This window comes from Melopsittacus undulatus, chromosome 4 (assembly GCF_012275295.1).
Source record: "Melopsittacus undulatus isolate bMelUnd1 chromosome 4, bMelUnd1.mat.Z, whole genome shotgun sequence".
In the NCBI taxonomy this organism is placed as follows: domain Eukaryota; kingdom Metazoa; phylum Chordata; class Aves; order Psittaciformes; family Psittaculidae; genus Melopsittacus; species Melopsittacus undulatus.
In genome coordinates this window covers 6,305,055-6,319,180 of record NC_047530.1, presented here as the reverse complement: position 1 = coordinate 6,319,180, position 14,126 = coordinate 6,305,055, and the positions used below count along the sequence as shown (strand labels likewise).

General features: G+C 47.8%; 2 protein-coding genes across 2 annotated transcripts in view; one reads left to right on the top strand and one right to left on the bottom strand.

Moving 5' to 3' along the window:
• Positions 1 to 396: 396 nt before the first annotated feature.
• F2 (coagulation factor II, thrombin) lies at positions 397 to 9,999 on the top strand. The gene is made up of 14 exons (XM_034062337.1): positions 397 to 488; positions 1,362 to 1,525; positions 2,456 to 2,480; positions 2,689 to 2,739; positions 3,173 to 3,278; positions 3,362 to 3,492; positions 4,836 to 5,132; positions 5,511 to 5,624; positions 6,510 to 6,636; positions 7,112 to 7,279; positions 7,604 to 7,777; positions 7,940 to 8,118; positions 9,369 to 9,439; positions 9,856 to 9,999. Exons 1-14 carry the CDS (start codon positions 410 to 412, stop codon positions 9,997 to 9,999), a joined length of 1,830 nt encoding a protein of 609 aa, XP_033918228.1. The 5' UTR covers positions 397 to 409.
• Positions 10,000 to 13,053: 3,054 nt separating this feature from the next.
• The window catches only part of CKAP5 (cytoskeleton associated protein 5), a 49,323-nt gene continuing 48,250 nt past the window's right edge, over positions 13,054 to 14,126 (bottom strand). The window contains exon 44 of the mRNA XM_034062336.1: positions 13,054 to 13,787. Within this exon, the coding sequence (XP_033918227.1) occupies positions 13,533 to 13,787 (255 nt within the window). The 3' untranslated portion in view covers positions 13,054 to 13,532. The remainder of the gene's footprint in view (positions 13,788 to 14,126) is intronic.

Sequence of the window (14,126 nt, the reverse complement as noted above, 5' to 3'; positions counted from 1 at the left end):
ACCAAGAGCTGCATGGACCAAAGTGGCACCAAGGGAAGAGGTGCAAGCTGCTCTTGATGGGACCTCTGGCAGAGACCTCTCCATGCTGGCCTGAGTTCTCCCTGTGCCAAGCCTGTCCCCTCACTCCTCCTGCCATCCTCCCTGTTAGGAAACGGGATGCTAATTGTGGTCCTGTGGGCATCCAGGGACGTTCCAATTGTCTTCCACAAATGAAGAAAATGAAGATGCCCTGAAAGGAGGGAGAGATGCCAAGAGAGGAGGGATAAAAGGAGCCCCGGTCCCTCTGTCCCTGACACACCACGACCTCTGGAGTCCTGTTTCTTCATTCTGGTTCAATATTAACTCAGCAGGGCTGTGACTCCGCTGATCCTGCTCCCTTTGCATTCCCCCGCAGGCAGGGCTGTGCAGCATGGCACACCACACAGCCAGCGTCCTGAGGGGCCTGCTCTTGTCCAGCCTTCTGCACCTCACACTGAGCCAGGCTGGAGGTAAGATGGGATGGCACGGGGACAAGGAGGGTACCAGTGGGGGACAGGGGAAAGGAGGCTGGGTTATTCCTATCCAGGAGCAGAGCCAGTGACAGGTTTTGTTGATAGGGCAGAAGGACCTTGTAAAAGTCTGAAGTTGGGAGGGAGAGGATGCTGAGAGCAGGGTGAGCACAGGGCTTTCCTGCAGGGGAGCATCCAGCATCTGCTGCCAGCAGCTCAGCGGATGTTGTGGATCACTTGGGAGATGGTGGGGAAGGGGAACGTGGTTCAGTCCAGGACCACACGCAACACAGCTGTGGGCCCTTCTGGGCTACAGCTCCTCAGTTAACCTGGGTGGTTGCAATTCTCCATTGCCCTCACAGCTCCACATTATCTAGACTTTAGGTTATACGCAACATGCTGCCTTTGTGCTCCCTGCTGCTTTTCTCTTATCAGTGCCTCAAATCCATCTATCTTACTAAGAGGTTAAGTCCTAACCTCACTGCTGGGTGTGGGAAGAGCAGTCTACAGGTCCCAGATCAGGGGATTGTACTGATCTATGCCGAGGCTGGCAAGACAAATGCAGTGGCTGGCAGGGAGCAGTAGCAGGCTCCAAGCAAACAAGCCTCGACCTAACTACAGGTGAACAGAGCAGCTCTGCTGAGGATAGCAGAGGGTTCCTGTCACCTGTGCTGCCCAAGTGATGTGAGCCCTGGCACATAGAGCACAGGGAGCCCGTTCTGATGGCACAGACCCGACAGGGCTCTCACCTTTCCATGGGTGGCACTGGGGGAGGCACTGGGACCATCACATCCACTGCCTGCCTGTGGAATGGGGGGTAAGCAGCCCCCCGGGTGCGAGCCCCCCTTTGACTGCAGTGTTCTGACCCGGTAGTTTTCCTGGACAAGGGGCAGGCTCTGTCCGTGCTCAAGCGCCCGCGCCGAGCCAACAAGGGCTTCCTGGAGGAGATGCTCAAGGGGAACCTGGAGCGGGAGTGCCTGGAGGAGAGCTGCAGCTACGAGGAGGCGTTCGAGGCCCTGGAGTCCACGGTTCAGACGGTACATGTGCGGCTGATGCTGGTGGTGGGAGACCGGCGGCACACACAGTGGCTGGGGCCACAGGACTCAGTGCTGTGAACCCAGGATGGGGCCAACGTGTGTCCCCCAGTGAATGGCTCAGGTGTTCTAAGGGTGTTTTGCTCCTGCAGCCACTCCAGGGAACGTAGCTCAAAGCTCAGGTCCCTTTCCCTCCCTCTCTCATGTAAGCACACAGTGACAGAGCCTTCGCGTTTGTCCTCAGTTGCATTTTCCACTGGTTCGGATGGTGCTGCACACGTTTGAGCTGCTGCAGTCCCAGGTGCTCATAGAAGAGCTGGCTTAGCCACCAAACACTGAGTGCATGGGCCTCAAGCCCCTTTGAGCTGAGGTTTTGCAGCATCCTTCCCTTGTCCTGGCTTCCTGCTGAGTTTGTTCTGCATCCTTCTGGGATTTGCTCCTAGCCCTCAGACCAAATCCTACACCCAAGCACACAACAGTAAACAGGTAGACAGGACCCTGAGCCAGCAGGATACAACCTCTGTGGGGTATTTCTACAGCAATCACCCCCAGGCTGCACAGCAGAGACACAGCTCCAAAAGCTGAGCAATACCTGCCTAGGATCTGCCTGTGCCCTTACACATTCCGGGTTCAGCTCCTTGGATTCCTGCCCTGGAGCCCAGGTTCTGCTTCCTCTGCAGGCTGATGGAGGGTGCAGCATCTTTGGTCTGTTCAGAAACAACAGTATTGATTATGGAGTCTGATGAGTGGCAATGATGGGGTTTTAGAGTGGATTGGTTTGCTTTGCTGGACTCTGTAGTAACTGGTATCCCCAGAGCTAGGTCTGGTCCCTGTGTAGTGATGGGGCAATGCAAACCCGCTAAGCAAGGGCTGATGTTTCACCTCTCTACACTTAAATACACGATTTTTATTGATTTTCTTTTCTCTTTGCAGGAGATATTTTGGTCAAACTACCAAGGTGAGTCACTTTGAGTCCTGCAGGTGCTCTGCTATCCCTTAGGATGCGCTGTCCATCCTGGAGAGGTGGCTCCCTACCCTCTCTCACAAGGGGTCACTTTCCAGGACAAAGCACTTGTGTTCTGGCCCTAGGTGATGAACTGGCCCAAACCAGGATGTTCATTTGGATTCCTTTCATATAATGTGGTTCTTTCCTCTTATATTCCTAGTATGTCAGGGCCCGGGACGGTCCAGGGCAGTTCTGGATGCTTGTCTAGAAGGTAAGAAACTCATGTTAACATCAGCTCCCAGATACAGCGAGTGCCAGGAACTTGCTTCCTGCAGAGCTTGTAAGGAAAAAGCCATAACCTAACATTGGTGAAGCCATTGATTAGAAAGAAAAGTAGGAAGAGCAGAGTTTGCAATTCCTTCCTTCCTCTTTATTTCCCTGTGAACCATTGCACAAACAGCATGGGGCAGATACCCTTCTCCTTGTGATACAGTTCCCAAGGCAACCTCTCAACAGGACTCTGAGCTGCTCCCACAGCCAAAGCAAAGCACAGAGCTTCAGGGGGATGCTGTTCCTACCCCATGCAGAGAACGCCTGTGCGTGTGCAGGCTCATGCAGCAGCAGTTAAAGGGAGTTGTGGGATGCTAGCTCTGACCTTGATGAACAACATCCACTTGGCTTACCCTGTGTTGGGTTTTTGACAGGTAACTGCTCTCTTGGGGTGGGCCACAACTACAAGGGGACCATCAGCTACACCAAGTCAGGGATTGAATGTCAAGTGTGGACAAGCAAATATCCACATATACCAAAGTAAGTTCATCTCCCATGCACTCCTAAAGGGTGCTCCAGGGTGTCCTTGCTTCCTTCCTGGCCTAACCAGCCTTTTCTCACAGATTTAATGCCACCATTTATCCCAACCTCATTGAGAACTACTGCAGGAACCCAGACAACCACTCAGAAGGGCCATGGTGCTACACCCGCGACCCAACAGTGGAACGGGAGCCGTGTTCCATCCCGGTGTGTGGTGAGTCAGCTCCACATCCCATCCCAGCAAGCCTTCCTCTGGCAGGGAACACTGCACTGAGACTGGCACTGACTGTGCCAAGAAGGGTCTTACATGAAGAGGGGTCCTTCAGAGCAGAGGAGCTACATCTTAAACAGTAACAGGGGTGAGAAGGCTCTCTCATAGTTGCACCGAAGGGGATGGAGAAGCATCCCTGCACTTAGCACCTCCTCATTGCTCCACCCCAGAGAGCTCTCTGCCCTGGGGCTTTGCCTCAGAACTGGTTGAAAGCAGGGAACCTTCTCACAGCAGAAGTTTCTCTTCCAAGCAAGCAAAGAGACAAAACTCACTGAAGGCAACAACACCAAGTGAAAGCCAGAGCGTTCACAACCACTGTGACTATAGGGTGTTGTAAAGCTGCAAACCATTGCCATTGCCTTGGTGTGCAATGTGGGAACTGGAAACAGACAGTGCTCTGCCTCAGGATGATCAGGCACCTGTATTATCCCTGTTCTCTAGTTAGCTCCTGACTGACTCCTTGCTGTGACACTTATGCACACATGGATATGGCAGGAAAAGCCTTGCTTCTGTGCATGGATGTGGCAGGACTGTGCTTTTTTGCACATCTCCTTTGCAATCACGTTGACATGAGTCAACTTCACACAGAAGCAGTTGCACTGATTAAGGTGAACATGACTTGCTCAGTGGCTCCAGGGTGAGCAGGAAGAGGGTCTCTCTTCATATGGGGATGCCCCTAGGGCACAAGAAGGCAGTGTGCAGCCAAGCAGAGCGTGATGCTGCAGAACAGGTAATCTGGTACCCACTCAGGAAATGCTGCTTAAAGCTTACAGCCATTAAGACACTTGCAAGAAACAGCATGGAAAGCCTAGCAGGAACATTTGCTCTCTTATCTTTAGATATAGAAACATTGGCAAATGTTAAATTTGCTGCTTTCGTAGCTCATCACAGTAAAAGCCTCACCCAAATACGGGCTAGGTATGCATTTGAGTAAAAGGCATTGGAGGATCTAACACAGCAACATTGTGCTGCTTGGGCATCCCATCCCTTGAGCTGCTTCTCAAAGATACCCCAAAAAGAAACACAATATTGTCCCTCACCGCTTAGTGGCAAACAGAAACATGATGAATAGTGCCAGCTTCAACTTACCCCCATTGAAGGAATCTCCTCTGACACTGCAATATTGGAGAGGGCTACCGCATGCATGGGAGCATGGTGGGAGCTCCCAAACATAACGGGACACCCCATGGAACTCCAGGCCCCAGTAAAGAGGCTCCAGTGCTGTTTGTTAACAGTACTTCTGAGCACAAAGTGATGGCTTGAATCCCAGCTCTCTGTCTTTCCAGGTGAAGAAAGGATGACAGTTGAATATACCCCACGGGTCTCACCGCCAGCTCCACTGGAGCCCTGCAAAGAAGGGAAAGGGATGGATTACACTGGGACCCTCTCAGTCACTGTGTCTGGAGCTAAGTGCCTGCCATGGAACTCTGAGAAAGCCAAAGAGGTGCTCCAAGGAAAACACATCGACCCAGATGTGAAGCTGCTGGAGAATTACTGCCGGAACCCAGATGGAGATGATGAGGGTGTCTGGTGTGTCACAGATGAACCACCCAACTTTGAATACTGTGACCTGCACTACTGCGGTGAGAAGCCTGCATGGGTTTGGGTTTGCACAGGCAGCCAACAGCAGTACGTGTGGCTAGGGTGAAATGCGTGGCCTGGGAGGCATAGACAAGGAAGCCCTGTATATCCAAATACAACATATACTAACCTCCTGTACCTGTATGGAGCTGTTACACCTCTCATGTGGTCACTTCTCTCTGGTGGAGAACAGCTGGTGGGTTTCAGCTCTTCCTCTTTCCAACAGTGAGCAAAGAGCGTTAAGAAGAGCAGAGTTTTAAAACATTCTTCCTTCATCAGACTCACTGTGTATAGGGGGAAACATTTACATTGGAAACTGCATTGTGCGTTATGGAAGCTGTAACTGGGCATGGTAAAATGTTGGTCTTTGTCTCTCTCAGACAGCTCGCTGGAGGATGAGTATGAACAGTCAGAGAGCATCTCCGGCCGTACCACCCTTCCTCAAGAGTTCAAAACCTTCTTTGATGACAAAACGTTCGGTTCAGGAGAAGCAGGTGAGCAAATGAGCAATGAGAAAATGAACATGAGCCGGCTTCAGTGTGTGCTCACAGCCCAGAAAGCAACTGTATCCTGGGCTGCATCAAAAGGAGCATGACCAGCAGGTCAAAGCAGGTGATCCTGCCCCTCTACTCTGCTCTCCTGAGACCTCACTTGGAGCATTGTGTGCAGTTCTGGTGTCCTCAACATAAAAAGGACATGGAACTGTTGGAACAAGTCCAGAGGAGGCCACGAGGATGATCAGGGGACTGGAGCACCTCCCATATGAAGACAGGCTGAGAAAGTTGGGGCTGTTGAGCCTGGAGAAGAGAAGGCTGCGTGGAGACCTCAGAGCAGCCTTCCAGTGCCTGAAGGGGGCCTACAGGGATGCTGGGGAGGGACTCTTCATTAGGGACTGCAGTGACAGGACAAGAGGTAATGGGTTAAAACTTAAACAGGGGAAGTTTAGATTGGATATAAGGAAGAAATTCTTTACTGTTAGGGTGGTGAGGCACTGGAATGGGTTGCCCAGGGAAGTTGTGAATGCTCCATCCCTGGCAGTGTTCAAGGCCAGGTTGGATGAAGCCTTGGGTGCCATGGTTTAGTGTGAGGTGTCCCTGCCCATGGCAGGGGGGTTGGAACTGGATGATCTTAAGGTCCTTTCCAACCCTAACTATTCTGTGATTCTATGAAAGCTCCAGATACAGCATCACTGTTTGTAGAAAGGCTGCAGCTCCCTCCTGCAGGAGGATTGCAGAAGTCAATCTCCAGTTACAACACGATGGAGCTAATAAGTGCTTCCTTCCCAGGCTCTCCCAGCTTAGCACGCTGACTGCAGACAATGCTCTCCCTGTGAATCAGGGTAATAACAAAGGCAGATGACCTGGGGGTTTTGTTTCCAGACTGTGGCACTCGTCCTTTATTTGAGAAGAAAAAGGTAACAGACAAAAGTGAGAAGGAGCTGCTGGACTCTTACATTGGAGGCAGAGTTGTCCATGGGGACGATGCAGAAGTTGGCAGCTCACCTTGGTAAGTGTTATCTTGCCATGCTCTTCCATAGGGAATGGTGTCTCCCTTCCCTTCAAGCGGGAGAAATAAAAGGGCTCTCCCACCTGAGGCAGCATGCAGGCATTATGGCTTCTAATCAAAGCTTCTCCCAGTGGTTGACAGCTGGACAGAAACTCTCCTCTTGGGTCAAGTGCACCTCCACCTGGGACAGCAAGAGTGCTGATGGGCTTCATCCTCAGCTCTTCCTCCTTCCAGCTTTGCTGCTGCAGAGAGGATGAGAAACCCCCCTGGATGAAGGGAACAGGGTTAATGGCCCTCTACACAGAGCACACAGGTCCAGGGAAACTTTTCCTGGCACACTTGGGCAGCTCTGTCAGTACAGCACAGTGCTCTTCCCTGCTCACTGCCCGCTCTGCTCTTCCTGCGTGCCACTAGGACACACTCAGCCCTTCACAGCTGGAGTCCTGCTAAGTCTTCCTCCTTCCTTGTCTCTCAGGCAGGTGATGCTCTACAAAAAGAGTCCTCAAGAGCTGCTGTGTGGTGCCAGCCTCATCAGCGACAGCTGGATTTTGACTGCTGCTCATTGTCTGTACTATCCCCCCTGGGACAAGAACCTGACCACAAATGACATCTTGGTGCGGATTGGCAAGCACGTAAGAGCAAAGTAAGAGCCTGGATGAAGTGGGAGGGATGTCACCTTCCCCTTGGAGTAAGGAGCTACAGTGAGGTTGGCCTATCAGTCCAGTATCAGTAACACACATGGCCCATGCCACATGTCTGTCAATAGTGGGATCTAACAGAGCTGTCATTTGCTGCTCTTGCTGATCCCAAAGGCTAAAATGAAAGGGAGGGCAGAAGCATGGCAAGCCTGAAGGGAGGCTCTGGTGTAATTGTCTCAGAGGGTACAGAGCACCTGAGAGTATCATGAACCCCAGAAGAGTCTCACTTGCTCCTGTACAGCGAGTTCTTTCCTTCATGGCTATTTCAGGTATGAAAAGAATATAGAGAAGATTGCTCTGTTGGATAAGATCATCATCCATCCCAAGTACAACTGGAAAGAGAACATGGACCGAGACATTGCACTTATGCACTTGAAGAGACCCATTATCTTCAGTGACTACATCCATCCTGTCTGCCTGCCTTCCAAAGAGGTTGTGCAGAGGTGAGGAGACTGTTCCACAGGCCTAAAAATGCAGGCTACAAAAGCTTCCTTTGGGCCTTCAAAGCAGACCTAAAAAGATGCATTACTGGGGCTAGTTGCATCAAGACCAGGCAGGAGGAAGCTGTTCAATGCAGTTGATTACACCCACACTTCCTTCCCCAGGCTGATGCTGGCAGGTTACAAAGGGCGAGTAACTGGCTGGGGAAACTTGAAAGAAACATGGGTCACCAGCCCCAGCACCCTGCCCACAGTTCTGCAGCAGCTCAACCTGCCCATCGTGGCCCAGGAAATCTGCAAGGCATCCACCAAAGTTAAAGTCACTGACAACATGTTCTGTGCAGGTAAGTAGCACTGGAGGCAGCAGATTATAGACATATATCTATGTCATATAGACTGGTTGGGTGTGTGTGGAAACCCCAATTCCTCAATGTTCTGTTAAATTCCTGTCTAATAAATTTCAATAGGTACACATCTACACTCATAACTTGGGAAAGAATATTTCTTCTCCATGGCACATGCTATTTTATGGACCCTTTAGTGCTCTATCTTTTCTCCTCCAAGCTGAACAGCATTGATTTAATCTTTCCTACTACAGAAGGCTTTCTGAACTGCCGATCATCTCTGTACCTTCTTAAGGCTCTTCTGGCACTATGCCCTGTTGGAGAGAGAATAGAAGTGATCCCAGAATTCAAGCTACAAAGAGACTATGGATTCACCAGAACCAGTTTAATACCTTCTGCTGTATTCTTCATTTGCTTGCAGGAACTGAAACAACCTGCACAAATCTGCCATGATTGAGTTTGTGCTCTTGCATCTAGTAAGATGTGATTGCTTGAGTTAGAATGGAAGCCAGTTTCCTACCAAGAATACACTGTTCTTAGGGTTTCTTCTTCTAGACCAGGTTGGATGGGGCTTGGAGCAAGCTGCTCTAGTGGAAGGTGTCCCTGCCCGTGGCAGAGGGTTGGAACTGGATGAGCTTTAAGGTCATTTTCAACCCAAAGCACTCTAGAATTCCATGATAGACAGCATTCTTGTAAGACAGCATACAGCAGAAAAGGGGAGATACAGGCAATGGGAAAATGAAGAGATACCATCTAGTCCATCAGGAATTAAAGTGCCTCTTCATAGCAAGTCTGTAGGAAGACAGCTGGGGAAGAGAAAGAGCAGAGCCTGCAGAATGACACGAAAGTGGAAGTGACGATGGCAGTGTGTCTCCATAGTAAATACAACAAAAGAACAGGGTACACAGAGTACTACACACACAGGAGTTTGCAAGACAAGAGAAGGGCACAGTAGCTCGAGCTGCAGCTGCTGAACACGGTGGCAATCGACACCAACAGCAATTCTCGTGAAAGAAAACAGGACTGAGAGCACAGAGGGAAGCACAGGGTGGATTCAGGAATGCTGCAGACAGCAGCAGTTAGCTGGTTTACATACAACACAAACCACAAAACAGCTTCCTAAATTTCAGTGCAATAGTTGGCATGAGAGTAATCTCTTGGCTCTCAGCAAATAGATGCAGCAATACTTCAAGGAAGAGATGGCCAACAGCAGCCTGCAGTCAAATGTCCAACTTTGTTCCTGCCTGCAGGTTACAGTCCTGAAGACACAAAGAGAGGAGATGCCTGTGAAGGGGACAGTGGGGGACCTTTTGTAATGAAGGTATGTTCAACCGGGCTGGGCTCACAAAACACAGAGGTAGGTTTGTGCTGTTCTCAACTTCTGTAATAGTCTAAAAAGCAACAGCAAGGATGGAAACTGCTGGAGTGGCTGAAGCAAACCCATCTCATGCTCAAGGTGAGCAATTGAGATGAACCCTGCAGTCCAGCCCCACTTCTGTACTGCAGGTCTGAGCTGCTCAAGGTCTCAGCACTGAGAGCTCAGCTGCAAACACACAAATGATGGCCAACTCTCACTTAAGAGGTTTAAGAGTAAAGTTACTCCAACAAGCTGGTGTATAGTAGATAACAGTCTGAATCGCAAACCAGTTTCCATCACCAAACAGGCTGGGACATATACAACACATAGACCTCAAAGTATCTTGCTCCTTGTGCCAATCCCATTTTTCTTTGCTTTAGAACCCAGATGACAACCGTTGGTACCAAGTGGGAATAGTTTCATGGGGAGAAGGCTGTGACAGAGACGGCAAATATGGATTTTATACCCATGTATTCCGCCTGAAGAAGTGGATGCGAAAAGCCATTGAAAAACATGGGGGATGAATGCATTACCTTACTTGCTCCTGGCTTTGCTACAATGCTCCACTTCCTACAACAGAAGCGTAGAAGATCCTGAAGTAAACCAGTAACATCCTCACAACTCAAAGTATTGTCTCTTGAAAATAAAAGTTCCCCAAACCCATAATTTTACTTCTGTTCATGCTGAGTTCAGTTGCACTTGCAAGCCATTCCAGTAGCCAGGAGTACAGACAGAAGTGATTGCACTGGTGATTACTGGTTGTGCTTAAACAGCTCCTCCTCCCTCCCATCAGCTATTGCTATCAACAGGTTTTTAAACCTTGGATGATAGCCTTAAGCCAGTTGCAGTAAGCACAATCCTGCCCCCAGGCCCTGTCCATTCCTTCCCTTCAAGTCACCTCATTTTCTGTTCTAGAACCAGAGTCAAGAATGCACTGGTGATAGTCAGCTACAGTAACTGTGGCATTACATAAAACACCAAAACCAGTGTCAAAAGGAAAGCAACTGGAACCTGTTTTGAGGACAAACCTTGGTCTCAGCTACAACAGCAGACAATACCAGCATCACTGTTCATAAGGTACCACCTTAAGAACTTAAAGCTGTATACAGTTCATCCAACAGAAGAACTTCCATTACTTCTATACTGTATAGCAGTAACTTCCTACATGGCAGGTGGTGCTGGGTCCTCAAAGTTCATTTTCCACCTGCAATGCAAGATCCAGAAGGTAACAATTCATGCACATTGCCCAAGGGCCTCCAATGGAAGCATCCTGTACTGTACCCATAAAGCCTGTTTAGGGATCACTCCCAGAAGCTTTAGCAGCAATGTGTAGCACTGAAGACCCAGCAGTAAATACATATTTTTGAGTAGCCAATTTGTTCAGTCCAATTTTCTCTTAAAGCAATGATGAGATTTGGAAATCGTCTTTGCTCCCTCTGACACCATATTCCTAAACTTGTTCACAGTGCTAAAAGTCACAGAAAGAGGCAACAGTGAAACTTCATTGTGATTCATATTAAAGTGTATTAAGCAGCAGAATGACTGTTTTAAGTGAGAGATATCTGAAATAAGTTGGATATAAACGAAGTTATTGATCAGTTACTATCAGGCCGCCTCCCTGAAGATGGCTCATTTAGGAACCAACTTGAACACAACCCAATTTGATTGCCCAAAGCAAGCATAAAACCAACCTCTCCAATGCATCTGAAGAAAGCAAGCTCACAAGCTCCAGTTCCACAACTGTTTAAAACCATCAACAACCACAGGCATCAGGCACTGAAAATGTTTATCCCTCCTTATGTTTAGCCTCAGCCTTTCACTGCTACCTAACCATGTGTGAGAAACTGCATCTAAGAGGGCAAGCAGGACCATAGTTTCTGGGGTAAGGCACTGGAATGCTGACTTATTACAAACAATACAGAGGAATCATGTTTAAAATTCAGTTTAATGTTATTTAAATATTGTCTGGGCTAGAGATTAGGCTTTATTAATGGATGTGCACAAGTTTTAGTTCAGAACTCCCAGGATATTGAGTCCAACCGAACACTACAGAGACAACAGGGCAAAAACTCGTTCATAGTAAGCAACTGTACCTTCTGCTTCTCAATTATTCCTGTATTTCCCTTCCAATTCAGCTTCAAATTTAAAATAGCTGTATGCAGGTTTGCAGGCATCGCTGGTTTAACATCCTGAGCTAATTAACAAACAGCTCTTCAGAATGGCTACTGGACATGGGAAAGGAACATATGGATTAAGTCTCAGTAAGTTTCAAAAAGCAGCTAGTCATTGAGAGGTAGTGGCAGTAACTCTAGTGCCAGCCAACACAAACCATTCACAAACAGCCCCAAGTGCACAAAACCTCAATGCTTACCACTAAGGGCCAAACCTCCACTTGTTCCACAAGAAAAGTGCATGCCCACTTCAAGTTAGGAGACTGGGACTACTAAACCGAGGTGGTGGAGCAATGAATGGCATCATCACATCAATTAACACAGGATGGAGAACACTCGCAAGTCACCTGCTACTGCAGTGTACAAACTCACCACAAGCACCAAGCAGTATTACAGCAACTGCAACCCCAGCCAAGGGGCCCTGTAAGAGGAAGACTTCAGCCATTTGCAGAAGCTCTGGCACAGATCTGCTGTACAGGTACTACTTTAAAGCCACATTTCCACTGTAATCAGGCAAGATAGCTTGAGTAACAGCCCTGATGCAGAGACTGCTGGTCCACAGAGCAAACGACAAAAGCAGCAGTTGCATGGAACAATTAAAATCTAGAGCAGACGTGTGCTATTTTAAGCCTGCCTGTCCAACCTGTCAATAACTTTGTTCTAGCTACGGAACAGATGTGCAATTTATGCTTCACAGCCAGCTCTCTTGCAGTAAAAAGGTGAAAAGATGAATGATGGGGCTAGAAAGGCTACACAGGATATGTCTTAGTCTTCACACTTGTAGCTTCTGAAAAAGGCTAATCAGAAGACCACAAAAGAAGCAGTGGTTATAACTTTTGCAGACTAGAACTACCAGGTGTCTTAGTTACACCAGATAGTAGAGTCTGCTTACATCAGGTGTTTAAGAGCAAAAAGGATGTGGTGATGAGGTCTACCTGCATGAAGAGGACTGCATAACCTAATGAGTTCAGGATACATGAGTCCACTGGCTGTACATCCCTGCTAATCTATTCCATATCAACAGCAGCAGGCTCCCTCAAGGAAAGCTTTTGTACACAGAGGGGCTATGCTTAACCTGGGTAAAGGCATCACAAGGACTAGGTCATTTAAAATAAGCAATTTAAGCAAAGTAAATAGTCTCAACTTACTCTCAAGTTACAGAAACATATTCCAAACAAAAAACCCCAGCTATATGAAAAATGCACTACTGCTTATAGAAGAAAGAGTGCAAAGTTTCAGGATTGCACCTACAGATAGTATATATTCACTCATCTTCCTTATAATATAACCAAACCCCAAGGTTCATGTCATGAATAGTTCAGTTCAGTTTCTAGATGCCCAGTCACAACATTCAGGAATAGAGAGTGACTTCTCTAACCAGCAGTCACTGCTTTTCCTAGAGGCTGGTATAGTTAATGCAAACTTTATTTACAAAAGACACTTAAATTAGTTACTTCATGCTGTGTGTCCATACAGAACCAACAGTTCAAAGATTACATGGAGAAGAATTCACAAAATTAAAAGCAAAATCACTAAAGATCTTCTAAGAGTTAAGAACTAGGAAAAGATCTTAAAGACAATTGTACAAATAAAAAAAAACAAGTTATGAGAAACTAGTCTGAGCAAGAATATGGTTGTTTACAGGTCTGTACACTAAAACTAATACACAGACAGCCTTCTATTGTCAAAGAGATGCTCACTGAGAAGCAGAGTATGTACAAATACTTGTGCCACAATGACTCAACCCCCAAAATCCACAGTATTATACATAAACCAGTTTGTATACATTAGGCCTAAATGAGGCCATTTAACTATGAAGACTTCTAGTTTAGTAAACTAAAGCTGAAGACAGCCCAAGCAACAGTGATGCCGTGTCTCTTGCATCTTTATTTGCGACTGCTTTTTATTCTCTCCAATCTTTTTTTCAAGTCGTCAATATTAGCTGCTGCAGAAGAGGGTGAAGCCAGAGTAGTGCCAATGCCAGAGGAATGAGTCTGATTGGAGTCCAGGTCCAGATGTTGGTACTGCTCCCGTGACTCACGGAGCTGGGAGAGCTTACTGTGAAGCATATCTGTAGAGGATGCAACTGTAGGGAGTGTTGGTTTAGAGAGCAGAGATGTCAGAGGTGGTCTGTCTTCCTGCTGCAGGGAGAAGAAAGTGAAGTGTAAGATAATGGCAAAAGCCATACAAGAAGTACAAGCTATAATCAATGTCTTTTCATCTTCACACTAAAGACAAGAGGAAAGGGAAGAAACAATACAACGGTGATCTGGACTGATAGTCAGTTGCTAAAGTCAGAACCATGCGCAAAGCTAACTCCAATACTCAATTCCTATCATTCAAGTAGCTCATGTTTGGCTTGATGTCAGTAGGGACAGAAGAGCTGTACAGTCTTTGAAGATCAAAAATTTACAGCAGACCAGTATTTTCCCGAGATGGACTGTGTAGCCCTGAACAGCCTGATGAGGCAAGAGGAAAGT